Source organism: Danio rerio, chromosome 7 (assembly GCF_049306965.1).
Source record: "Danio rerio strain Tuebingen ecotype United States chromosome 7, GRCz12tu, whole genome shotgun sequence".
In the NCBI taxonomy this organism is placed as follows: domain Eukaryota; kingdom Metazoa; phylum Chordata; class Actinopteri; order Cypriniformes; family Danionidae; genus Danio; species Danio rerio.
The window spans coordinates 24,954,099-24,981,770 of record NC_133182.1 but is presented as its reverse complement, the minus strand read 5'-3'; the positions used below and the strand labels follow the sequence as shown (position 1 = coordinate 24,981,770).

Sequence of the window (27,672 nt, the reverse complement as noted above, 5' to 3'; positions counted from 1 at the left end):
AGAGGTGATGAGGATGGAGGAAGTCTAACAGAGAGGAAGAGGAGAGAGAGAGAGAGAGACAAGAGAAGAGAGATCACCAGAAAGGGACAAATAAGGTGAGTTATAGAAAATGGAGATGGTTCTTTTCCACATTACTGGCAAGATGGCACAAAGGAGGGGAGGGAGGAAATGGTTGGAGAGAGAAACATAGACAGAGAGAGATGGCTGGGAGGGGTCTTGTGCCACAAGTGCTGGTATGTCTGCCTCTGTTCTTGTCTGCAAGGGCCACAGAGGAAGAATATCAGCGTATACTGGTGTGCAGGGAAGGACCTGTCCACCACATAGGCCTGCTGGCAGAGGGAGAGGATGTTGGAGTCCAGCCTGAATCTAGGATTCAGTCTTTTTGTCTGTGTTAGGATTGTGCCTAGTTATCAGGTTTATTCTCACCTGTGGTACCTCCAGGTTGTCTTTAATTAATGTAGACCAGAGATGATGGCTTACAGTGTGTGCCTTTTCAAATTCTTTAATACTAAGTTACTATTTTTTTCAACCAAATATAGTAAAAGAACCTTACCTAAAGCCTAATCCACGACATCCACCACAAAATTCATTTTCTCAAGCAAGTTGTAGTGTTTTTCTTTCCTGCATACATTAGTGAAGGGTCTGGGCAGCCTCATCACTGCATTGCACAGCTGACGAATCCCTCCGCACACACAGCAGGAAGTAGTTCCGTATAATTTAATGTGAGAGCACCGCAGGTAAAGCACAAAGTAATTGATCGGCGTTCAGTTCGTTTCATGAACACAGTTGTTCGAAATGTTCTCAATTTGTCCAAATACAAGTTTAAATCTAAATATTGTCGCAACCAACGTATAAATAACTGACTTTACGATGGGATGTTTACATTTAACGTTTCTATTTCAACAGTGCCCGTACGCCAACTGCGAGAGTCAGATTAACGCAAACGAATCGAATCGTAACGTTGTAAGAGTCACTTGTTATGAAATTAATGCCGGTTAAAGGGACTATGTAATTGACATGGAAGTTAGTCGGGGAGAGGCGAACAGGGCGGAAGGTTTTCTTGGTTGTGAGGAGTTCTCGGGTCTCCCCGGCACATACACACGGATAGGATCCCTATGCGGGCGATGCAATGAACTGGAGAGAATGAGGGACGTGCGAATATCCACTGAAGCTTTAATGTAGTTGAATATGACCAAAAGTGCGATGTGCTGATTTCTCACAGCACTTATTTGTTGCTTAACAAGTTTGAATAGGAAAGGAAGCCCGCACGCCAGGTAGTGAACTGCTATTCGGACTGGTAACTAACGTTATAAGGCAAATGTTCAGCGACAGCTAGCCAACAACTGGAATAGGGACATAAGCGTGGCTCTACACAAAAGGACTCAGACTTGAGTGAGCGACTGTACGAAAAGTGAGGTGAGGGGGAGATGTTTTTGTTTCTTTCATTATCTACACTTCTTAAGTTGAATTGGTGAAATTACACGGGCCGATCTAGACCCCTGCGCGTTACTCACACAAATGTTTAAATGAACAAGGGACGGATGATTGGATGGTGGTCGGAGTGATGCGACCTCTCGGAGTTTAAGGGGGCAATCGATAACTGCTTTCAGCTGAAACGCTGCTAAGAGTTGATTGGCCACTTTGTTATGCCATGGACAGTTCGGGGGCACATATTCTGTGTTTTGAACTCCTCTGAACAGCACGTTTGATTCACACTGCGCCGGACGGCAACTTCAATCAATAGAGACACTGGTCGTGACGTCACGCGGTCCATTCAACGCTTCATTTTATGACACATAACGATTTTTTCGTGTGTGTGAGTGTGAACAGATATGTCATGATATTTAACTTTTTTTGATGAAGTGTCATAAGATATGTTATGCGGAATTAATTATGTAACTGATTTTTCTCGAAATTGCTCATTATTAGTCCACTTATTTGAATGAGAAAATTTTACTTTTTTGTTTGTGTAGTTGCTTTCCATGTTCAAAAATCTTAATTCATACATTCCCCTAATTAAGAAATTCATGAACACATCGAGAGGTGCAGTTTGGTGGCTGGCTATCATAACGGCGTTGGCTTAAGGAATAAATCCTTTGGTCATTGTTTACGCTTTATAAAGATTACTATTTGTGGTTCTGGAGCTGCTCATGCACATGTTTGTAAAGTGTAAAGTCAGTTTAGCGTTTACTCCCGGCATCGTTATCATTCGGGAAACAAAGACTTCTTGTCCACCGAATAAAAGTCTCATTTATTGAGCGCTGAATCAAATGAAAGTTATCTAAACTGGTTGCCGTTTTAGAAACGTTACTCTACTGCGTGTATCCCGCGCTTTGTGTTTGTTTTGATACCTCAGTCAGGCGAAATCAACTCCATCACCTGGCACTCAAAACACAACCAGGAGCATTTAAACCCTTTACTGTCCCCCTGAGACAAAATTCATTTCTATACAGAGTTATTTTAGTTGTTTGTACTGATTTGAGGTTTATTTGAGTTCCTTTAGTAGTTTTTACATTATAAATAATTCAAATTCAGAAGATTGGCCACTGTACACGAGGTATGGCTGCACATTATTGGACAAAAGTGGTATTGCGATATTTTGTATTTCTGTGATGTATACATTGCTATATGAATACAATTTCACCACATGATGTGAATCGCTTCATTTGGAAAAAAATATATGTATTTGGATTGATTGAAGATTTTGTAGAGGAGAGTAAAAATTAACTGAGTCTAAAAGTATTCATAAATTAAATAGTCAAAAATAAAATAACATTGTATAGCCTTTGTGTAAATAACTATGTACAGTTAATGTCAAAACTACATAATTTCTTAAATTAACTTGAACTGCTCTGAGTCACAGGCCTTAAAACACATGCAAATATGCCTTCTCTCTAAGGTTTAAATTTGGAAATGAATTGCTGTTCAAGTATAATCCCAACTCAACATTGCAGATCCTGCTATGTGACTATTGTGGATTGGCACATTGCGATACTGATGCTTGATATATATATATGGCTTAATGAAAAAAATTCGACCTTAGAGGTTCTGCAAAGATTCTGCCATTATGATCATGGATTATAATAATTTTAGTGATTTTATTTGATCAGTCATTTTATTTGTAGACTAAAATTTACATCCTGTACATCCTGGTGGTTGTCGTTTTTTATTAAAGATGCATGGTATCTTGGTGACCCTATCAGTATGGCCCAAAAAATGCTTATTTTTATTGTTGGCCAGATAAACAATGAAATTACATTGTGGATTATTTCTGCTTTTGAGCCACTTAAGATGGGTGCTGTTGAACATGAGCATTTTAATTAAGGCCTTCTACAAGATGTGGCATGTCACATGCAGTAGACACACACTTTAGGTGAGTTTACGGTAGAATGAATAATAGATAATGGCAGTTTTTGGATTCTGTTTTTATAAGTAGGCTCAGAAAAACAATGTAATCATTTTATTCATAGGGCTATATATTTTTTTATTGGCTTCCGAGTTATCAGTATAATCCAAAATGTCCGTATTGGTGGATTCCTAAACTTTATGTAATATTTTAGTTAAACACATTTTTATTACAATAATATGAACTTTTGAAGCCTTAGATGAAATATTTTTCAAGTTACAGTTGAAATTAGAATTATTAGCCCCCCTTTGAATTTTCTTTTCTTTTTTAAATATTTCTCAAATGGTGTTTAACAGAACAAGCAAATTTTCACAGTATGTGTGATATTATTTTTTCTTCTGGATAAAGTCTCATTTGTTTTATTTTGGCTAGAATAAAAGCGGTTTTATTTAAAAAAAAAAAACATTTTAAGGTCAAAATTATTAGCCCCTTTAAGCAAGATTTTTTCGATAGTCTGCAGAACAGACCGTCATTATATAATATTTTGCCTAAATACCCTAACCTGCCTAGTTAACTTAATTAATCTAGTTAAGCCTTTAAATGTCACTTTAAGCTTTATAGAAGTGTCTTGTAAAATATCTAGTCAAATATTATTTATTGTCATCATGGCAAAGATAAAATAAATCAGTGTATAAAAATGAGTTATTAAAACTATTATGTTTAGAAATGTTGTGAATAAATCTACTCTCCATTAAACAGGGGGCTAATAACTCAGGGGGGCTAATAATTCTGACTTCAACTGTATACGGCGGTTTGGGAAAAGTCAAGGTTTTAGAGCTGCTAATATTTTCTGTAATACTGTCACTAAGGTATATGTAAGATTTTTTTTTGTTTTGTTTTTTTAGGACAACATTATCTCCAACAGAAAAGATATCTAAAATGATACCCTGATTGTTTGAAATTGTAAAGAAATGAGTTTTTTTTTGAAGAAAGCAGAAGTCAATGAATCATTTGAATTATTCAGCTTAACATGTTTACTGCTCCAAAATATTTTAAATGTTTTAGTTTTTTATCCAGACATTCAGAAGGAATATATTTTAGAGCAGTAATCACAATACTGTAAAACCGTGGTATTTTTTTTCCAAGGTTATCATTTTTATCCAAGGTTATCATACCGTCAGAATCTTATACCATCCCTAATTCCAGTACCATGCCTTATTCCAGTAAAAGTGATTTGCCTCAGATTTACGGGAACATTATTGTTATTTGTATATAATCTACATTAATTCATACACAATTATTCATTATCTCTTTAGACTTATATGACCTACTGGTTTATTTTGGACTTCATTGACTTTCTCTTTGTGGGCAACAACAGTTATAGTGTTGTTCTGTGTTACACAATAAGAAGGTACATATAAGCTGAGTGAATATTTAATGAAGGCTTGTTTTGAGGACTATCCCTTTAAGACTTTGAAAACAAAGGCCAACTCAAATCTCTCTCTCAGCCTTTCCATCAGTGATGGAGCGATCAGGGTCTGGTGTGCTGTCCCGAAGCAGGGCCAAAACAGTCACGAACGGGAACAGCCAGCACTCTGAGGAAGAGAGCAGTGATGAGGAACACCCAAATGGTACGTCTGACACATTTGTACCCAGCAAGTCCAAGCCACCATCTGCACCTTTAATTCAATAAAATGGTAGAACAATCCTAAAAACAACATCAATCCTAAATGGTTGAATTTAAGTGTAAAATGTTTGGATATATCGGTGTCTCTCTGTGTGTTCGGTCAAGCATCCCTGTTCATTGTTTCTGCTCTCCCTCCACCCACTTTTCTTCCTCTGCCCTCTGTGAGGATGCACTGCCAGTTTCATGTCTGTTTTTTTCCCCTCTCCCTGACCGTCTTTTTCTCTCTTGCTCTTTTGAAACAGACAGTATGATCCGCGTTGGTGGGGACTACCAGGCACAGATCCCAGAGTTCAAACCAGGTAAAGAGGGAGTTGGGAGTTAATCTCGGAAGAGATGAGTGTATCTCTGAACTCCATGCATTTTTTTTTCAGTCTGCATGAGCATGATAAGATAAAGGGCTGCGTGTAGGTGTTTCTGTGTGCACTCAAGTTATGGGGAGTAGGAGAGAACACCGATATACTCTTTGAGTAAACTATATATATGATATAAGAATACAGACAAGAACAGCAGAGAGGCAGTGAAGTGAAAAGACAAGGATGTTGGAGGGAGGAAACAGTTGCAGATGTATTTGAGAGAAGCTGCTGTGCAACAGACATGTTTGTTCTTTGTGTTGACAGACTGTGCATCCCGCTATGGTGAGAAGGACCAGAGGAGCATGCTGGTCTGGTCACCAAACAGCCAAGTTTCTGATGCCATGTGTAAGGGGCAAATATTTATATGTAGATATGTCAAAAACTGCTGATTGTCTGGCAAAAGGCTATTGTTGATGTGCACTTTAGAAAGAAAAAAGTAATTTACATTTAAGCTGAAACTATTATATATATATATATATATATATATATATATATATATATATATATATATATATATATATATTTTTTTTTTTTTTTTTTACTAGATGCAAAAAATCCTGGATAATTTAAGGTGTAGTTTATTCCAAAAAGAAAACTTACTTACTTGATTCCTTCGCTCCCCTCAAGTTGTTCCAAATCTTTTCTTTTTAATGCTTAAGTTTCTTATGTCAGTTGAGCAGATTTTGGATGTCTTACATTGGAAATCTGTTGACATTTACAAATAATATGGATGTTTATTGCTATTTCTGTTTCTAACGTTCATCAAAATAACTTATTCTGCGCTCAACAGAAGAAACTTAAACAGTTTTGGAACAAGTGTAGATGAATAAATGACGGCAGATTGTTCTAGAGTTGTGGCAATTTTTTTTTTGAGTAATCAATTTAATTATTAAAGGATATGTTACCTTGTAAAATGTGCATAGTCCCATTGATCTATTTATGTACATTAATGAATTCAAAGGGCGACGCAGTGGCGCAGTAGGTAGCACGTTCACCTCACAGCAAGAAGGTCGCTGGGTCACTGGTTCGAGCCTTAGCTCAGTTGGCGTTTCTGTGTGGAGTTTGCATGTTCTCCCTGCTGTTGCGTGGGTTTCCTCCAAATGCTTCGGTTTCCACCACAGTCCAAAGACATGTGGTACAGGTGAATTGGGTAGGCTAAATTTTCCGTTGTGTGTGAGAATGAGTGTGCGTGGATGTTTCCCTGAGATGGGTTGCGGCTGGAAGGGCATCCGCTGTGTAAAATCTTGCTGGATAAGTTGGCGGTTCATTCCGCTGTGGCGACCCGGGATTAATAAAGGGACTAAGCCGACAAGAAAATGAATGAATGAATGAATAAAGAATTTAAAAACAAGAATGCACTTGTAAATAAGTAGACACATTCAAGGCACTTTTATTATATTGCATATTGATAGCAACTCCCTGATACGCGTACATACTGTAATAGGACTTCAATATTATTATATCCTTATAGACATAAGAAATAATCACGTCAATTATTGAGATTCTGAATTAAGCCATGTTTGTGCCGTGGTATAATGTTAAGATTGATTCATACTTTACGTGTCCAGTGCATATGTTATCGCAGAGTTGTTGGAAATTCGGTTTAAGTGTGCGCAACATCATTTTGGCTGGCAGTGTGCACAACATTTTTTGCCTGCCAGGTCTTGCTGAGCTTGGATGAATATATACTGTATGTGACAACACTATTAGAATTCCAAAACAACTTTCTTTTGTTTTAAATTTTGGTTAAATATTTGAACAAATTTTATTACAAATTTAAAGTTGATATCTCAAAAAATTAACATTCAATGAGATTTTATTTGAGCACAGTACCAAACATAACTAGGTAATGATCATATAAAGGCACCTTCGAATGTTTTGAGGGATATGAATCTTATATATATTTTTAAATACTTTTGACAAAATTTGTTTAAAAAAGACACTAAATTCCAAAGTAGTATGGGCAGTTTGGTGGTTTGAGTTTTGAAATTAACCACTAAAAACAAAAGTATGTTTAACATGTGAATTGCTGTAGCAAAATAATGCTTTTTTCCCCTAATGAGCATCCTTGTTCAAATCACTAAATAATTGCTGCTCCTTAATTCCTATGAAAAAAATTTTCACCAGATATGAAAACTAGAAATGTTAAACTTTCAAATGATATATAGTTTTCTTTGTTTAAAGGACAATAGTATCATAGCATCCTACATAGTATCACACACCACAGAGCATATTATATGCACCAATTGGTACAAACCACAAAACATATCGGACTCATGTGACTTGCACAGAAATCTGTATTTTAAAAGTGGAGAAATGGTGAGTCAGACTCAGTATCACTACTGTAGACTGTGAGTCTGCCCTCAACAACAGCTCTGAATGGCAGAGTTGTGATAGACACACCCTGTCTTCCTGTTTCAGTTGAGACTGTCAAGCATCATTTCAAAACAGGGCTCGAAATGAACCTTTTTACTTGGTAGCATTGGTGCTCGCAACTTCAAAAATTTTGGATCCCCCACAAAAAATATATAAGCACCACTGCAAATTGTATAATAACAAATTTATTATATTTAAAAACAACATCAATCAGAATTTACAAAAAACAGAAACAACTATCTAACTAATGCAGTGATGACTTATTGATATTTGCACAATAATTCCAAATTAAATGTCTAATACATATAAAATATTAATGGTCAATGATGACAATAATAGTAACAATGAAGTACCTAAATGTGCTTGAATGAGAACTATGTGCTATAAAAAATTATAGATTTATTATGAAAAATAAGTCTATGGTTTGCATCAAACTAAAATGAAGCATTGCAGTTAGAAATATGGTTTTTGCACTATTCTTTAAAATGCATGTCGATTCGCACATGTGCACGCTGATAGAAACTGCACATTTTAAATTTAAAAAATGTCTCTCTATATGCTGATTTACATTTTACTGTGTTTGTGTAAGAAAGCAGGTGAGTCAGCCCACCCAATATGAGCAGGGCAGATCAAGAATCTCACAATGACTGCCCATGCATTACTGTTCTTTGTTATGAACCACATTCATTCATTCATTTTCCACACACACACACTCATACACTACGGACAATTTAGCCTACCCAATTCACCTGTACCGCATGTCTTTGGACTGTGGGGGAAACCAGAGCACCCGGAGGAAACCCACGCGAAGGCAGGGAGAACATGCACACTCCACACAGAACCGCCAACTGAGCCGAGGTTCATCATGAGCCACAGTATAGATTAAAATGAAACTAAACTAGTAAAGTCGAGCTTCTTAGGCACTGATGTATACAGTGTTAGATTTCACATTTAGCTGCCATTCGCGTTAAACGCACAGTGAATCCAGTGCATCAAGATTCGGGCCATTAAACAGCTGATCCACTCTGAGACCTTCAGCACTCTTTCTGAAATCACACTCTCGACTGGAGGATAAACATTAACCACTATCGCTATCATCAACGCCATTAATTGTAACTTTAGGTGGGTTTGCAAACCTGTGTAGCCTACTTTTCATTGCGGCTTCCTCTGAGTCCAGCTGTTTGTATTTCCCGTGGTCATAAAAGCTCCCTGTCATCTGACAGCAGAAGGCATTGAGTGATTGGCAGCTAATATGAACCAATATAAGATCTACGCAGCAGGGAAGAGGGATTCAGCACGTTTGTAGAAAAAAAAATCAAAAAAGGTCACACTACAATCATTATATGCAGTCGCACAAATGCTCCCAAATACATTATCATGTTGCGTAGCTCAAGTTTCTGGCACATATGCGACCAATATGGTCACAATTTTGAGCCCTGCAAAAGCACTTTACAGGAAATTTAAATCTTTTCTTCCATTATTAATAGTTATTTTCTGTTGTAGTGGTACTGGTAAGGAATTGGATGCAAGCAGATATGACAGTTTGTAAAGCATACAGCACCTTCTGCTGTTAAAAACTAAGCTCAGAATCCTTGAGAGAATAGCAAAACTCAGAATTGATTTCTCTTTTTTTTGCCACAACTCTAGAAAATTAATTACATGTAATTGAAAATAGAATCAAGCAAAACAACAAATTATTAATATATGGTTAAACTGTAAAGCTGTACTCAACTGTTATTGTTTTCATGCTTAAAAGAAATTGTCCAATCTATGTTGATGTAGACCAGGGGGTGTCCAAAATCGGTCCTGGAGGACCGGTGTCCTGCATATTTTAGCTCCAACCCCAATTAAACACACCTGAACCAGCTAATCAAGCTCTTAAGAGGTGTACTAGAAACTTCCAGGCAGGCGTGTTAAAGAAAGTTAAACCTAAACTGTGCAGGACACCGGCACTCCATTACCGGGTTTTGACACCCCTGATGGAAACTATTCATGGTTTTTATTGCGTTGTTGTTTTTAAGTAATTAATTTTCAAGTTAGTATTTTTCTTGTCTATAAGAAGCATTAAATATTTACAAAATATGTGGAATTAAAGAAATGTGTTTAAGAAAAACAATCAAACAGTTGTTAAACGGATAATATTGTGACTTAAATCTAATTAATTGATTTAAAAAACATTATTGATCCAATGAATCATTCATATTATTTACTTTCCACTTTGTTGTGTGCAAGGTGTGCAATTCTGCAAGGTATGATAATTGTATTGTGTGGTATTCAGCTATACCATTTTTTGTTAATAAAGAAACTCTTTTTTTTTTTCCCCTCTTTTTTTTGTTCTCAGTGGATGAGTATATTCTAATGGCCAAAGAAAAGCATGGATACAACATGGAACAGGTACCACTTGACATAAACATTAAGCATTATAGGCAAATCCTCTAGATGGAGGCATTGATCACTTATACTATCCTCCTGCGTTATATCAACAGGCTCTTGGCATGCTTCTGTGGCACAAGCATGATGTGGAGAAGTCACTGGCTGACCTGGCCAATTTCACTCCGTTTCCTGATGAGTGGACTGTGGAAGACAAAGTTCTGTTTGAACAGGCTTTCAGCTTTCATGGCAAGAGCTTCCATCGCATCCAACAGATGGTGAGCAGGAGGCAAGATGGGTTATATAAGAGTCATCTGCTGATCTCACATCTGCCCGCAACTACACTAGTGTAAAATCACACATCCATGTAGAGGGGTCTCAATGTCAACAATATGACCTATTGTCTCGTACAAAGATCCTGCTGTGATTACATCCATCAGAACATTTAAATGATTTGAAACTATTCCAGAGAACATAAAAAGGGAGTTTGCATGCACAAGCTTGAATCGGGACATATCTTGTGCTTGTATTAACTTGGTTGCATCCATCTGTTGTTTTTATTGCTCAGCTTCCAGACAAGATGATCACAAGCCTGGTGAAGTACTACTACTCCTGGAAGAAAACCAGAACACGAACCAGCGTCATGGATCGCCAAGCTCGCAAACTCCTCAGCAAGAGAGAAAAGAATGAGAGGTAAAAAGAGAGAAGAGGAAAATTAATTGAAATGTTTGTGGCCTCCAGACATATAGGATTACAAAGTGTGTATTTGTGTTCCTGCCAGTAATGATGAGATAGAGGAAGGAGATCCAGGTAGCGACAGTGACTTTGAGATCAATGCCAAGAAAGAGGTGAGCATGTGGTGTAACAAATAACCAAACTCTATGATGAACTGTCCAACATGATATGCGACTAATTTGCATAATCATTATATCTACAGCTAATAACTCCGTATTAATTTACTATGGAAACCTGTTTATAATATGAAATTTTAAAATGGTAATTGTGATTTTTTTTTTTTTGTCTTGCAAGTTTTTTTTTGTCTTGCGCCACTGTCACCATGTTAACATAAGTAATTTCAAAAAGTTGTATAAAGTCCAATTCTGAGTTACCATTTCACAAATAAGACTTTTTCATGACCATTTTTAAAACTAGAATTATGAAAAGACCTTATTTCTTGCAATTGGAAGAAGTGAAGCTGCATAACAGTGAAGAATAGATGTTTTCTTGTAGTTGTATTTTTTCTGAATTAGAAGTTTATAATGCAAGTATATCCTGTAGTCTGAAAAGAGTATTACTACTTGGAATATTAATAATAAAAGTAGTGATGAGGGACTAGTGACCGCAAAAAAAATACTGACCAGTTGCATGGTCTAAAGTACACCCTTCATATGATATTTAGCTTAAAATATTTATTTAAAAATATTGTATGTGTGCTGCTTTTTAGTCTGCAAAGCAGAACTCTGGAAATGGAGGAGGAAACGAGAAAGGTCCAAGCAAATCTTGTCTGACCCGGAAAGAGAACCAGAGTGCGCAGTACCGTCACCACCCTCTTCGAGCTCGCCGCAGGCCTCCTAAAGGCATGCACCTGGAACAGGAGGACATTGTCGCCCTTTCTGCATCCACTGATTCAGGAGCTGTTACTATCAGACAGCTGGACACACAGCTAGTGTCACTAAAGAGACAGGTAATGTGCATGAAACCAAGTTTTGATTAATGGATCAAATCTGAGAGACTCAAACGCAAATACACTAACAATATTATATACTATATTTAACAATATACTGTATTTTCAAAGAAATATATAAAGCCATACAATTATAGAAATCTTAGTGATATATATGCAGTTGTCACTATTTAAATTTTTTTGGCCGTTTTGTTTTAGGTCCAAAAAATCAAGCAAACCAACAGCGTTTTAAGGAACAACTTAGGTGATGGAATTGAAGACATGAGACCAAGAGAGGTAAGTTTCCACCTGGATTGCTTGAGTTGAGTAGCATGGTATAAATGGTTGGTATCAATGCAGGGCGTTTAAAGGTGGCCCCAATGTTTTAGGCTTGCCGTCTATCTCTACCAATTTTGAGTGAAATGCCACTTTTATGTTACATCATAATGTTAATTATTTTTTTTGTGCTGCATTTTCTTCAGCCCAACCAAAAAATCAACTCGCGTTGGACAACGGAGGAGCAGCTCCTAGCTGTTCAGGGTGAGCTGAGTTATCACTATTTCCTGAATGAAAACACTTTTATTTTTATTTTATATTGTAGATTATAATGCATACCATTTAAAGCATGTTATCATTAGAATAACCCTTGAACGGGGTTATTTTGCAATAACAAACGCCTGATGCACATAATACCACTTTTTAAAACGTAAATGTAGATTTGAGTTGAAATATTTTTATCAAACTACATGATTAAATGCAAAGCTTCATCAAAGAAGCAGTTTGCAAGGTAAAAATGTAAAGGTGCATTAGGTGATTGTCTTCAGATGGTCTATTTTTGTTATGCTGGTTGAGAATCTTTTTACATCCTGATTGCAATCAATAAATTAAGTGGTACAAATTACTTTAATATGCTTTTTTAAATTTGGAGAAGGTGTAGAACCAAGAAAAATTTGTCCAATCAAAACATTCAATACATTCATGGACACAGTTAAGACAGAGAATGGCAGGTAAACATTAAAAACCTACATTGTTTTTTATGTTTTTTTTTCTGGTGAATGTTATAATGTAATATTGTAATGATGTTGTCTAGTGTGCATTTATGCATTGAAAAGGCATGACTTTGGAACGGTGATTTGCATCTGGCTAATGTTAGCATATTCCAAGATCTCCTATTGCACCTTTAAGAGTTGAGGTGCAATCTTAACTTCTACTGTATGCTTTTTCACCTCATAAATAAAAATGAAGCAAGTGATATTGATTTGGATGACTGTTTTAAAATTTTACCTTTTATATTATAATCCATTACAGTGTATCCCTCACAGTGAAACAATTGTCCAGGAAAGCAGATGAACTCAGAAAGAATATTTCAGAACTATTAATACTGAATAGAATTTCTATACAATTGATAACCGCAAGATGACAGCTGCCGCATTAAAGGAATACTCCACTTGAAATATGCTCCTTTTACAACTCCCCTAGTTTACAGCTTCTTTGAACCCATTCAGTAGATCTCTGGCTCTAGTGAAAACCTTTTTAACTTAGCTTAGCATGAATCATTGAACCGGATTAGACCATTAGCATCTTGTTAAATAAAATTGTAAAAGAGTTTTGATAATTTTCCTCTTTAAAGCTTCACTCTTCTGTAGTTGCATCATGTACTAAAACCAAAGGGGAAAAAAATGCTTATTTATTCTAGGTTGATATGGCTAGGAAACTTAGCTGCTATTATGCTCAGTCTGGCATAATCAAGGAAATTTGGTGACATATCATGGCTGCAGTAGGCACAATGATATTACGCAACACCTGAAAATTGTCCTTAGCTAGGTAACTAGGTAACAGCACTGTGTAATATCATTGCGCCTGCTGCAACCATTAAAAGGCAGTGAAGTTCCTTCATTATTAAGCCAGAATGATAGTATAGTTACTAGACATATTGGCCAAGAAAGTAGCAACATTTCATTTTCTGTTGGTATTAGTACACAGCGTAACTACACTGGAGGAGTCAAGCTTTAAATAGGAAAATTATCTATTTAATAATCTTATTTGATTTATTATTTGAATCCGATTTAATCTCGATCTAATCCAATTCAATGATTTAAGTTTAGCTAAAATAAAAGTGCTCTCCAAACCCAGAGATAGTCTGACTAAATTCAAAAATGGTAAAACTCTGCTGTTTTACTCTAGGGGAGTTGTAAAATGAGCCTATTCCCAAAAAAGTGTAGTTTCTTTAATATGAAAAAGAGATGAATCCTCGATACCTGGACGTGCTGTACATTAACAGTTGCTAGTGTTTAAGGTTGTTGAGGTGCAGTTTACCCTTGCTGTGACTGGCCAATCAAAATCAAGTATTCACATTAAACATGTAGGATAATCTGCTTGGTAATGCATTGTTTGGTGCAGATTCATCATGTATCTGTTTTCCTCTCCAGCTGTCAGGCGATATGGTAAAGATTTTGCTGCCATAGCAGATGTGATTGGCAACAAGACGGTGGCACAAGTCAGCTCGTTCTTCGTCAGCTACCGGAGACGCTTCAATCTTGAGGAGGTGCTACGTGAATGGCAGGCAGAACAGGAGGTTCAAGGAAGCAGCGGGAGGACTGTGAACACAGAGCTGAATGGGTCTGCAGAGCTGGAAGATGATGAGGTGAGAGAGAAGACCGTCTGTATGAATGTTGTGTAAAAGGTAGAACTTGAACTTGTTTGAAATGCAGTTGACCAAAAATAGAGATTCATCTCTTTTCTTTGATGTCCTAGGTGAAGATGGATGGCATCTCTCCGCCTCACTCCGACAGTCCCCTGCCCTCTTCTGAGGGTAGTGCCTCTGGGAACCACAGTTCAGCTCAGTCCTCCCCACCCCTCACTCAACCTCCACCCTTACTGCGCCCCGCGCCCCCTTCAGCACCCCCTAGCCTGCTGCGCCAGCCTCCCCCACTTCAGACGCGACCTCTACAAAACCGGACCCCTCACAATCACCCTCCCCCTCCTCTTATCAGACCTGCAATTGCGTCCACGCTCCACCAGGGGGCACTGAGGAACTCTCTAAGTTCCTCCTCATCCTCTGCCGGACAGCTGCCGCCCTCACTGGTGGGGCTGAAGGTGGAGTCCCCTCAGTCACACTGACCGCCATGTAGTATTTGCCTTTTTATAATGGTGTATGGAAATCTGAATAGTCGTTTAATTGAGAATTTGGTCTCAAATCAATGTAAAAGGGCAATGTTGTAGAATTGTAAGAAACCAGAGAAACTAAAGTCAGGAAGGACGATCCCAAACCGTGTAAGGAGAGCCCTCCGTATATACAGGCATATGAACCACAGTCTTGCCAAAAAAACCAAACCCTACTGCCCCACAAACCCATCTGTCCTCAGGTCCTACAGTTATACCTCGTGAACAGTCTTAAGCACAGCTGCTTCCACTGTACCTACAGCGACTAGAACGCCATCTGTCATAGAAAGCTTAGTGGAAGTCAGAAGTTTAACCAAAATTGTGGGGTAAAAATTATATACACTGGAATTAAAAACGACAACAAACATCCACCATCTCTTTGGCCACAGCTGCACAGCACCTAGTGTGTATGACTACAGGCACTACTGAGTGCTCTGAAGCACACATGGTGTAATTGTGTATAGCCACTTTCCCGCTGAAGAGCATGTTGATAGAATCATACTGGGGAGGCAGTGTTTGTTGTTTGTATAATTAGGTCCTTACGATACTGTTAGGTAGTGAATTTATGTAGTAATAGTTAATATTGTGGAAGCACTAAGTGATGCAAAATACTTGACTTTTTTTGTTGCAACTCTGAAATACACTGATTTCGTCTCGCTCTTAAAGGCACAAACAGGAAAGCGTTAAAACACTAAAGATGATTCCAGAGAACGCTTGTGCTGGAGTTCTCATTTCCTCCAAAACGTATGTATGTGAGAACTGTTAACTTGTGAACTGGATTTGCTTGTGACTATTTCTGTTTTAATTTTTCCTTTTTTTTCAGAATAAAGTGAAAATTACCAAATGAATTTGTTGTGACTGAAGAATCTACAGATGTTTTACATGATACAGGAACCCTCATTTTACTATTCCAAACTAGCCACTATTAAGGGTTTTTGAAAAGGACCTTCCATGCAGTGTAACACAGCTCTAAATGAAGTGTAATATCCAGCTAAGGCTTAATTCTGAATGTGAACCGTGTTTAAAACTATTGATTCATCCATAAAAATGAAGTGTTTGGGGGTGAGGTGTCTGAACGTGACTTAGAGAACAATTTTAATTCATCTTTAGTCAAGAATGTGTCCTATACATGACAAAATATGTGTCCTATTTTGACTGCTGTGCCATCATAAATAGTGAAAATAACCCATAAAAAAGGCTTTAAGATCAGGCGGAATCCTCTGTTGGTTGACGCTTCAGTGACTTCAGCTAATCAGTTTTGGCCAATGCTAACAGGAGCTTGAAACAAAAATCACCAATAAAAAGGTGTGAAGCACCAAAAGCGGCCTATATTAAATTCATTTGAATATATTTTGGCTATTGGTTTTATCCATGAATTTTCAAAATTACAAAAGAGGCTCAAAAAATTGTGACACTCTGCATTATTAGTAATATTATTATAATTATGTTTTAATTATTTTTTACTGAAATGGCCGGACTGAGAAAAGTTAAATGTGTGGACAGTTTGTTTTTGCCTAATAAATGATAATAATAGGCCACAGTTTTCAAAATAAAACTTTACCAGATTCCTATTTGTTTTCAAATAATATATGATGTAATAAATATTATTTTTTATAAAAATATTTTTTTTTAGGCTTTTCTTTATTCTAAATCTTTAGGAAATGTTTTGGTACATGAAAAAGTGTGGTAATGATGACCACCCCACTAGCTAATCCAGTAAAAGAATTCTGCTTAAAATGTCAATAAAATGCAGTGTTTGAATCTCATAATTAAATTAAAAAAATGAGGCGCATAACTGCATAAAAGAACCACCCCTTTCACCAGGCTGGCTACGGGCCTGTTTACAAATTGTATATCGTCAAAATTAACATTCATTCATTTACTTTTCAGCCCTTTATTATTCTTTAGGGGTGGCCACAGTGGAATGAACCGCACAAACCAGCGTATGTTTTATGCAGTGGATGTAAAATCAAGCTCCAGCTGCAACCCAATACTGGGAAACACCCATACACTCATTCTCTCTCACACACACATTATGCCTAACGTTAATTTAGTTTATTTTATTGACATACCGCATGTCTTTAGACTGTGGGAGAAGCCGGAGCACCCCTGGAAACCCACACGAACACGGGGAGAACATGCAAACTCCACACAGAAATGCCAACTGGCCAGCCGAGGCTCGAACCAGCGACCTTCTTGCTGTGAGGCGACAGTGCTAACCCTTGAGCCATCTGCGTACTGTTTTGTGACGGGAAATTAAGTAAGTTAACGTTAACTTATTGTGTAACGTTATCTTCAAGCCACACAACCATGCTTTTTGGAACAGTGCGAACAGAACACCGGAAATGTAAACACAGCATGAGGGCGCCTGTTTATCACACAAAGGCGTATCGTGAGTGTGTGGTTAGTGTTTTATTGTAGTTTTATTAACTTACTGAGTCTCAGGTGTGGGCCAAGTTTACTTCCTCATAGCCATCTTCCTCAGCGGCTCCCGCCAGTTTTGTGCTGTGCGTGCGTGCGCGCGCGCGAGCTCGCTACCTCTCATCAGGTGACATTAAACGTGAAAGCTCATGTCGGTTGCTTAAAATTCGACAGATTAAACAGCGCTTGAACTCTACAAATAGATTTAGTAACAGCTTCTGTTATAAATGTCGCGCCTCACTATATTATTTTTAACATCACTGTTACTATGGTTACTTACAGGTTATGTTCACGGATCCAAACCAAAACACCGCGAGGACACGCCTTCAGCCCTCGACCAAATACATTTAAACGTGGATCAAATTTAGATCGTTTCTCAAATCTAAATTGTTCAAAATTAAATGTTTAACTGCCCTAATTGTTCAGGAAGCTGATATGGGGATAACTAAATATACGTCTTAATGGTATAGTTGATCAAAAATTAATATAGGGTTAGCTCTTTAATACTGAGAAATAATTAGCTCTGCTTTGTATTTTAAATAATGTTAATAATTAAATTTAATATAAATGAATTACAATATAAATATAAATTTGACCACCCATAAAATGGTTCATACTACTGTTAATGCATAATTGTGCCAATAAGTCTGCCAGTAAAAAACTCAAAATTCAATGGTCTGAAGCCAGCAGATCTAGAGCCCCGATAGACATCTTAACTATTGTCATTTTATTCTCCTGAAATAGCCTAGCAGTTTGTTTCTACATATAGCCTAAAAGTTAAGTTAATTTAGATACATAGTTTGACCTACAGTAACCTCAGAAGTAGCTAATAGGTCAGAAAACAAAATGTCCCACAAAACACTGAAAACTTAACAAGTTTGATGTAATTTAAACAAATACCTACATTTGATTTACTACATTTGATAAGTGTGTATTACAAAAACTAACATTATCGAAAAAGTTGACCCCGTAAATGTATAATTTGCACCCTGGTTACTTGCATATATTTAAGGAGCCTATGTGATGTCAAACACCCTCAGATATGCCATTGTTGGGTATATTAAACATTGGAACAAACCAGTTTCAATACAGCCATCGTGAGTTTAATTGTTTTATTACTATCGTCGATCATATCTTTGCACAAAAAAAAAAAAAACATTTGGTGTATTTCTATGTGAACCCCCCCTAACCCAACAGCAGAGTCTGACACAAATAATAAAATTACAGCAACAAAAAAAAAATGTTGTGAATAAAAATAATCAACCCTGAAGAAACAAACAATACTTAAAATAATTGGATCCCCAGCACCTTGAACAAATGATCGTTTGTGAGAACAGCAAAGTACATGACAAAAAAAAGATAATCATTATTTTCTATGAAGATATAAAACACACATGTGCACAGTTGTCCCCCAAACTGTCGACAGACTTTAAAAGAAGATCTGATCCCAACCCCTGTCCTCTTTACACAATAACAGAGGTGCACCCGATGTCAACTAGAGGATGCATGCAAGCATGTACAGCTCAGCAGAAAAGGATGGAAACAAACTCTAGTTTGCAGTCAGTAAATGCTCTCGCTCTGTTTTGCAGGTTGGTTCCCATCTGCTCAAATTACTAATCTGCTTGTGCGCGGATGACTTCTCAACTGATTTCAAGAGTGAAAATGATAATGCCAACAAAATATTGGAAATATGGCAGGTACTGCTATTAATAGTCTCTGCATTGAAAATGAAACTGAGCACGCATTTTGGTTATTCAGACATAACCCTCCATCTCTCATACAGACATACACATTCAATCAAGACACGTTTTTATAAAGAGTACCATCAAATGAGTAATGCCAAAAGCCTCCTGCGGATGAAGACGGAAGTGGAAAGTTCTTGGCTTGAAGCATAGAGGGTCGTGGATCCCCTCAACAATAGTTCCTTAGTCATGAACATGGCATGGGAATGATTAGTTGCATGAATTGAGTCCTTAAATGTTTTTTTTTGATCCAGTGACTTTTTTTTTTTTTTAAAACATGAGGAGAGTACTTGCTGCCCCATGATCCTTTGTGGCAAAGTGGGGCAAGAGTGCGAAACGTTTCATGGGAGTCATGTGGTGCTTTTTCAGACATTCTTTATACAAAGGCATAGTACGATCAAGAGCACAAGACCACAAATAATAATAATAAAAAGAATTTGTTGTTTCTAATAATATTAAAACATAATCATTGGTAAATACAACAATAAAACATTTCATTTCTATAAGAAAATAAAAAGGCAACAGAAATTCACCCATTCCAGTGCAGCAAATCTAAACCCAGCCGATTAAGAATTAAAATCACCTAAACCAGAATTTACAGTCCTCTCAGTATTGATCAAGTGCGCTGGCCCTTACTGAACAAATGGCGAGGCGCAACCCTGTCGACAGATTAAGAGGAAGAAATAAACACAGAGAGAGTGTGTGTGTGTGTGTCTCTCTGAAGTGGCCACAAACATCATTCTTTGCTTCTAAATGATCCACCTCCAACCTATCAATACTTTGGGGTCTGAAGTCAATGGCCACCCCTCTGTCAAGTTTGGCATTTCATCCTCCATTCACTTCAATAGGCAATTGGTGCGTTTGTGTGCAAGTGTACGAAGAGACCAGAAATGAGTTCAAAATTCATTTTCAGCAGAAAACAAAGTGTGTCGAGAGACTCGTCGCCTTTCTGAATTGAACATGTTCAGGACAAAGAACCTACACCTTCTAAAACTCCTCATCGTGTGCAGGATTGATGGGTCAGTGTGCTATTTCCCCGTTTTTATGAATCTGATCCTATATTCTGTATCTACCCTCATGTTTGAGTAGTACCTTCTCCACTCATCCCTGTTTAGAGAATCTTTAAATGCTACTGTTTTTCACTTGCATTTGCGCATCTCTCTCTCACCCTTATACCTCTCTCACAGTTTGAGCTCATTGGCGATTTTGGAGGCGATGTTTTTAAAGGCAATGGACGTCCCGGATATCCTCTTAAAGCGTACGCCATTGAGCGAGAGACGGGGCAGCTTACACACCTCCATCTCCCACTGCACAAAGTCGTCACGAGCAGGGTTGCCAGCCATGCAAAGCAGCATGTAACGCTCGCGCAGCTCGTACTCGCAGCTGTTGGCGTCAAGAACTTTCCGAATCTCCTTCATCATCTCGCTGGGCTCCATAGAAGACGTGGTCTTCATGCTCCAGGTGAAGCGGAGAGAGCGAGGTTTGGACTGGTCTTTAAGCGAGGACACTGGCGCGGCTGGAGGAGTCCCGCCGCCCGGAGACGAGGAGGGATCTTTGTTTTCATCTTCCGGCCCGACGCTAGTTTTCTCCGACTTCTCTGCACTGCTGAGCATAGATCTGTAGAGACAGGGATGGACAGAGAAGGATGGAGGTGGGGGAGGTTGAGAAGAGAACATCGGTAGGGGGTGAACAAGGACGGAAAGGAAGGAACAAGAGAACAAAGAGGATGTGGGAAGGTGCGTGGGAGAAAAGTGAGAAATTGTTGAGAGAATAAAAAATGGAGGGTTGAGGGAAATCGAGTGTGTTGAAGAGAGAGAGAGAGAGAGAGAGAGAGAAAGAGGATGAAGCAGTGGACATGGTTGGAGAGAGATATTCAGCAATAAACAACTGGAAATATCGCAGAGGAAAGGAGCATGCATGCAGATGTTCAGGTGCAAACACATGGAACAGACGAAAGGATTCTTCTTAAACTGAACACCTTCCAACTTGGAGGCTTTCTGGTGTCTGGACGTGAAGTAACACCTCACGTGCTGAATATAGAAACCAATGAAAATGACAGCTGAGGGAAGACTGAGCCAGTTAGTCTGACTTTAAACCTTTAAGAAGCTCTGAATCTCCCTTATAAACCTTTATCCTTAAATATGATGTCCCTTAATGTTGCTCAGTGACAAGCTGAATTAGGTTGAGTTGGGTAGTGCTAGTCTAAATCAAGAACTGAATACTGCTTTCAAGTCTGCTTGGACAGGTATTAACGAATGTGGAAAATATGTGTTTTATTCTAGTCAGTATAGATCAGTGTTTCTCAGCCACATTCCTGGAGAATCAACAACACTGCATGTTTTGGATTTCTCCTTTGTCTTTCACACCCATTACAGGTCTTTCAGTCTCTGTTAATGAGCGGATGATCTGAATCAGGTGTGTTTGGTTAAGGAAACAAGGAAAATGTGCAGAGCTGGTGGTCCTCCAGAAACGTGTTTGAGAAACACTGCTATAGATAACGCATTTGATGTTTCGTTTTTCTAGGCACTTATCAGAAATTGAAGGACAAAATGCACATTAGGTTAGGAGTAATCTACTCTACCAAAATGTTGGTTACTGTAAGATTTTGTTTGCAAAGCAACACTCAAATTACCTACAAAATTAGGGTTGTGTTACATGAGAACATTTTCAGCTGAACAGCAAACACTTATGGGTTTGGGCTGTTCATTTACATGTGATTAACATTGTTGGGCATAAAATGCAAAGTGTAAACATTGAGTAGGTTTACATGGACAGCAATAATCCGATTTTAATCTGATTAAGACAATACTTTGACAAAGAGTTTACCATGTAAACAAAGATTTTCGATTATCTTAATCTGACTAAAGGCATAAACGAACTGAATAGAAATAGAATTAACACATGTGGTGAATGCTAATGACATTATTAAAGTGCACTACAGATTTATAATTATATATTACCATTGTGTAGGATTTTTGCCGCATTTTACGACAGAATAGTCTATACACACAACTGTTTAACACTATCATATATATCATGAAAGGCGGAGGTTTTTTCCCATACAATGTCAATATCAAATTCCAGTAAAGCAACACTCCTCCAGCAGTTCATCTTCGCATCCAATATCTCGTTCGTCACGGGGGGCATGCATGAAATGTTCCTGAATGAAAGTGAAAATGCCAAACTGCCGTTAAAGAGGACAAATTAAAAATGAAACACCCAAAATGACATGAAACTCTAGAGGAAATGTTGATGTTGACGCAACGATGTTAATCAAATTATGTGCTTTGTAAAACATGTAAAACGGGATCGTGAAAGAAACATTCGAAAAGCAACTCATGTAAACACCTTTATCATATTATTGTCTTATTCAGATTAAGAAAAATGATTTAACTACTGATGTCCATGTAAACGTAGTCAATGACATGCTCAAACCCCTAACAATTATATGACTTGAAGGCAGCGTGTATGATTTTAAATATATTACAATACTAATACTTGTTTTGGTAGAGTGCAGATATATTTTAATTCGAACATTAAAGATTTGATTACAGTAAGTCAGAAAACGTTCAGCTGTGCATGTGTTTGCCCTTTAGAAACATAGATACAGGCAGTACGTGAAATGCATTCTTTGTAAACAAACTTTAGAATGAAATTATAAATCAAATCAAAATCAAAACATATCCAAGGGACTCTCTCTCACACACATGCGCGCACACACACACACACACACACACACACACACACACACACACACACACACACACACACACACACACACAGAGCAATTAATCCTCTAATTAAATCCCACTGGGTCTCTACTAATATTTGTTTGAAACCAATTATCAACCATTTAAAAGCCACTTTGCTGCCCAATAACACCTCTAAGTATCTACTGATTAGGTCCAATGAAGAAATCCTTGGGTTTTGTTCTCACCTGCTCCCCTCCTCTTGACCCTCTCCCTCATAGGGGCTCCTCGAAAAAAATTGCAACAGGTTTAGTCTTAGTTTGAGTTCTAGTTTAGCTTGTTCAGTACAATGAGCAGAAAGGGGGATGATTTCCAGCACCACAAAAAACATTTACCCATCCAGAACCTTCATTCCACCAATCCAGTTGTTCACGCCTATTTTAAAACTGTAGCTTAAACTCAGAAAAAGCTGGGATACTTTGTAAAAATGTGACACAATCATGAATATGTGATTTGTTAGTTCTCTTATGCCTTACTTTAAATGAAAAACACTAAGAAAAACACTTTTGGGAATGAAGTAAACATTAACGAGACTAAACACATCACAGATTCCTGAAGTTTTTTGGGAATTGGGGTTTACGCACTGCTCTATTTTCACTCTCACAGCTGTGGTGATATATATATTCTATTCGATAGTGTGTGATCTTTATAATTAGCTTAGATAGCTTTATAATTAATTTTAAAATCATGATACGACAATTCAAAATGCACACTCGAGCAATTACTGTGTGCATCTGGAAACAAGCATGTTTTAATGCCAATGAACAGATGAATCGGACAGACTGCTTCAGTAACATGAAGTAGGGTGGAATGATGCAGGTCTGTTCAAGATGCTCTAAAAGATTCTACCGAGCCCCATCACCATGGTAACAACTCAAATCCGACAGTCACCTGCCCCTACAGTCTGTCAGGCCGAGCACACAAGCATCCCAAAAAAAAAAAAAAAACACCACCAGACAAACAGGCCCTTAGCAGACTGACATCCCTGTCAGTAGCAAACACACCACACAGACGACAGAAACTCAGGATAAAACACAACTTTTGACACAAATGGTTAAAAAGGAGCAAAGCAGCACTCATTCTGTTTAAATTTCTGAAAGAAACAGGAACCATTAAATCAGACGAATCCTGCAAAGAATAATTAGTTGTCTCAATCCGTGAATCACAACAACACAAGCTTCACCACCAGAGAGCGCAAAGATTTATATTTCATCTCCTATAAACTGCTCACTTGCGCCTTCTGGTGGTCTCGAAAACAAACACCTAGCATCACTTCAACATACACAGGTTTTCAAAACAGCCAGTGGAAGAAAAAACGCCTGTTAATTCAAGTGGCCCAAGTGGTTAGGGACTTCAGACAGATGGTGGCGTCCGTTCACCAGATGCCTGAGTGTGTGAGAGTCATCATTCAAATAGGTTCAAGGAATGGCGCATGAACAGAGAAAGAGAAAGAAGATAGACGTGCCATGAGGAAGTTTGGTTTAAGGTGTTTGAGCAGGACAAAGCCTGACAGCTGGCCGGTCTCAGCTTCTAGAGCTGCTGTCATTGTTAATGAGCAAGTGAAAGAGAGACGAAGAAAATAAATGTTTCTGCACAAGATAACCATCAGTCTTGTCATGTAAATTCACAGCTCTGAACAATACCTTGCAAATAGCAATCTTTACTGTATTTATCATAATGGAATTCCTCTATTTACATGGACTACTTATGACTGCTAATAGTATTTTGCTTCCCATTTTTACTCAGATGTTCAATGACTTCCTCTACTAGTCAAAAAGAGGAAGATAGCCTGTGCCCAAACAGACCTGATAAACCTTTATAGAAGATAATTATGCTCAGCAAGGCTGCATTTTTATTTATATATGAAACCTCTAAGTGTCATCTGAAATTTTCCTCTAAAATGAGTATTTTTCTTAGCACTTTTCTTAAAGTAGATTTACTGTACATACACACAGGAGCTTGTGGAAAAAATGTTTATTTTAGAAGAAAATTTCACTTTTATTTAGAGGTTTTTGGCTCTGAACTCTTCACATACAGTTTTAGTCAGAATTATTAGCCCCTCATTTATTTTTTTCTCAATTTCTGTTTATTGGAGAGATTTTTTTCAACACCTTTTTAAACATAATAGTTTTAATATTTAATTTCTAATAACTGATTTATTTTATCTTTGTCATGATAACAGTAAATAATATTTGACTAGATATTTTTTCAGACACTTCTATACAGCTTGAAGTGACATTTAAAGGCTTAACTAGGTTTATTAGGTTAACTAGGGAGGATAGGGTAATTAGGCAAGTTATTGTATAATAATGATAATAAATGATGGTTTGTTCTGTAGACTATCAAAAAAAATTTAAATGGTTTAAAAAAAATAATAAAACCGCTTTTATTCTAGCCAAAATAAAACAAATAAGACTTTCTGCATAAGGAAAAAATATATATATTATCAGACATGCTGTGACTTTTTTTTTTTTTTGCTCTGTTAAACATCATTTGGGAACAAAAAAAAAATTCAAAGGGAAGGGCTAATATTTCTGACTTCAACTATTATTTCAAACCTACACTTTTAAGTAAAAAGCAAATAGTTGACTTTACTTTAAATAGCAAATCATTTGCTTTTAAATCAATTAGCTGACCTAATTACATTAAAAAAAGTGAGCAAACCCACTGGATCAAATTAAATTAAAGGTGCAGTGGGTGATTGTCTTCAGAAACATTTTTGTTGTGCAGGTTGAAAATCTCTTCACATTCCAATAGTACTGAATAAAGTAAATGATCTAAATGTATTAATTTGTATTTTTTATTCTGGCTAATTCACAAGACTAAAAAATGTTCATCCAATTAAGTATTATCGGGCCGACAGTTGTCATAACTCGACATAAGTAGCCCAAACTGTCAGCAAATGAAGATTTTTGTACATCTGCACCCCTCTGTTCACGCAGATCTGCCATTCTTCGCGTTTACGACATGTGCACACCAGAAAGAGAGCGGTAAAACAAATGCTAAATCAAAACTTTTTTAAATATCTTTTTAAAATCTCCAAAATATTGGAGTTACTTTTACATGCTGGAGGAAGGATGACACCATGGCTGAAGTATTTCTTTTACAAAGGTAATATTCTGTTTTAAATCTCTTTTAGGGACACAAAGCTTTACATGATTGTGCTGTGTTATGAATGGGTTATATGTTATAATTGTAGTATTTTAAAGTACTATAAAGATTTCTAACTGGCGAATGACATGATCTAGTGGGTTGTCTGCTGTCATCTTTAAGGTGCGCATTCATGTTTCAGGAGGCGTAGCTTTGGACGGCAGGGGAGGAACTGTGTTTCAAAGATATGCTATCTGGTTAGCATTGTGGCAGATCACCTACTGCACCTTTAACTAAGAGCATAATTATATAAAAACTTACAATTTTGTAATAACAGCTCAAAGTTACAATAGGTGTACTCCCTTTTTTTTAAAGTAAAGTCAACTTGTGGCTTTAAAAGCAATGTCTTTAATTGGCACTACTCTGGTCTTCCACATACCCCATTAGAAATATTGCTAATTTGCTTAATTCTTATTATTTCATGGAATCAGTGCTACATTTTGTGATGACAAATTTTATTGTCAGCTTTAAAATTAAACTATTAACTGACTGAGCCCAAACTCTAGTGTATCCAATCAACTTTGCTTATGAATTTCGATGACATCAATTTCTATTAGCCATCTTAATGATGACATCTGTTATCAAAAGCTCTGTGATATTTGTGCAGGCAGACACACTGGGTGACGCACACAGAATCTGGGCCACACGGGTTTGATCACCAGGTAAATTAACAGCCAGGGGAAATTAAAGGATGGAGACGGCCAGGAAAGACTGGCTGTTACTGAGGAAAGTAAAGAGTAGTGCTGCTTTTATGGTTAGAGTTGGTCATTAGTGTCGGTCATCACACTGCACACAAAATAAACAACCAGGGGAAAAAGGGCCAATCACAGAACATACTGAGGGGTTTAGACAAGGAACGAGAAAAAGGAAATAAAAGGGTCAAAACAAGTCTTAAACAAAGGGGTGGTTAGGATCAACGTTGCCTACCTTCTGGGGAATCTGAATGACAGATTTCTACAAAACAAAAGTAAAACAAAAAAAGAAAAAGAGGAAAGAAATATGTGTGTAAATTGAAAATAAATAAAATAATAGAAATATCATAAAAGTGGTCGGATGGCCCTGGACACAATGACTATCGGTGTGAGGTTATTTGACAGGTTATCCATTTGAAAATGAGCAACTCACATTAGTAATCTGGGTCACTACATGCAATTAAACTATTAGGTTAATTATTAACATTTATAAAAGGTGTGGAATGCTTACACAAACTAGGTAGAGTTAAACTGCCTAATCTTGTTAAGTATTGTTAAAACCAACATGAAATCCGACCCAATTTATTTAATACATATCACAACGTGACTAAGAATAGAATGTCAATGAAGTAACAATGCACAATTAATCAATGCAAATTCATATACAGGAAAAAAAAGTGTAACTTTACATTATCTAGCTCAACCTCTGAAATGGTTAACATTTAGGGCCATGCAGGTGGTGAAAATGTTGACCAGTAGATTTTGTTTCAGATATACTGTCGTAGGCAATGCAACCTTGTCAATAATTTTTTTTTTTTATAAAAGCTGTCATTTATGGCCACACTATCAATAAGAATCTCAAATAGTCTGTGGGCTATAAGATTTTTTAAAATTAGTTCTGTAATTCTCACCAAGATTAAACAGCAATTGTGTGCGATATTATTGCTGTCTTCTATCGCTT

The 27,672-nt window shown here is 37.3% G+C and overlaps 2 protein-coding genes across 30 annotated transcripts in view; one reads left to right on the top strand and one right to left on the bottom strand.

Moving 5' to 3' along the window:
- Nucleotides 1-15,805, top strand: rcor2 (REST corepressor 2). Of its 6 annotated transcripts, none has more exons than XM_005172263.6 (13): nucleotides 1-95; nucleotides 4,855-4,977; nucleotides 5,276-5,332; nucleotides 5,651-5,731; nucleotides 10,104-10,156; nucleotides 10,249-10,410; nucleotides 10,701-10,825; nucleotides 10,914-10,980; nucleotides 11,577-11,816; nucleotides 12,015-12,092; nucleotides 12,278-12,335; nucleotides 14,225-14,439; nucleotides 14,550-15,801. In XM_005172263.6, exons 2-13 carry the CDS (start codon nucleotides 4,869-4,871, stop codon nucleotides 14,913-14,915), a joined length of 1,611 nt encoding a protein of 536 aa, XP_005172320.1. In that variant the 5' UTR covers nucleotides 1-95; nucleotides 4,855-4,868; the 3' UTR covers nucleotides 14,916-15,801.
- Nucleotides 15,806-18,476: 2,671 nt separating this feature from the next.
- Nucleotides 18,477-27,672, bottom strand: part of mark2b (MAP/microtubule affinity-regulating kinase 2b) — an 88,284-nt gene continuing 79,088 nt past the window's right edge. For 4 of the 24 annotated variants that reach the window (XM_009303144.4, XM_009303150.4, XM_009303145.4 and 1 more), the window contains 3 exons: nucleotides 26,947-26,973; nucleotides 23,058-23,096; nucleotides 18,477-20,737 (listed from right to left, as the gene is read on the bottom strand). In XM_009303144.4, coding sequence (XP_009301419.1) covers nucleotides 20,302-20,737; nucleotides 23,058-23,096; nucleotides 26,947-26,973 — 502 coding nt within the window. In that variant the 3' untranslated portion in view covers nucleotides 18,477-20,301. The remainder of the gene's footprint in view (nucleotides 20,738-23,057; nucleotides 23,097-26,946; nucleotides 26,974-27,672) is intronic. The other 20 variants (XM_017357016.3, XM_073908417.1, XM_073908414.1 and 17 more) reach the window with 5 other exon arrangements.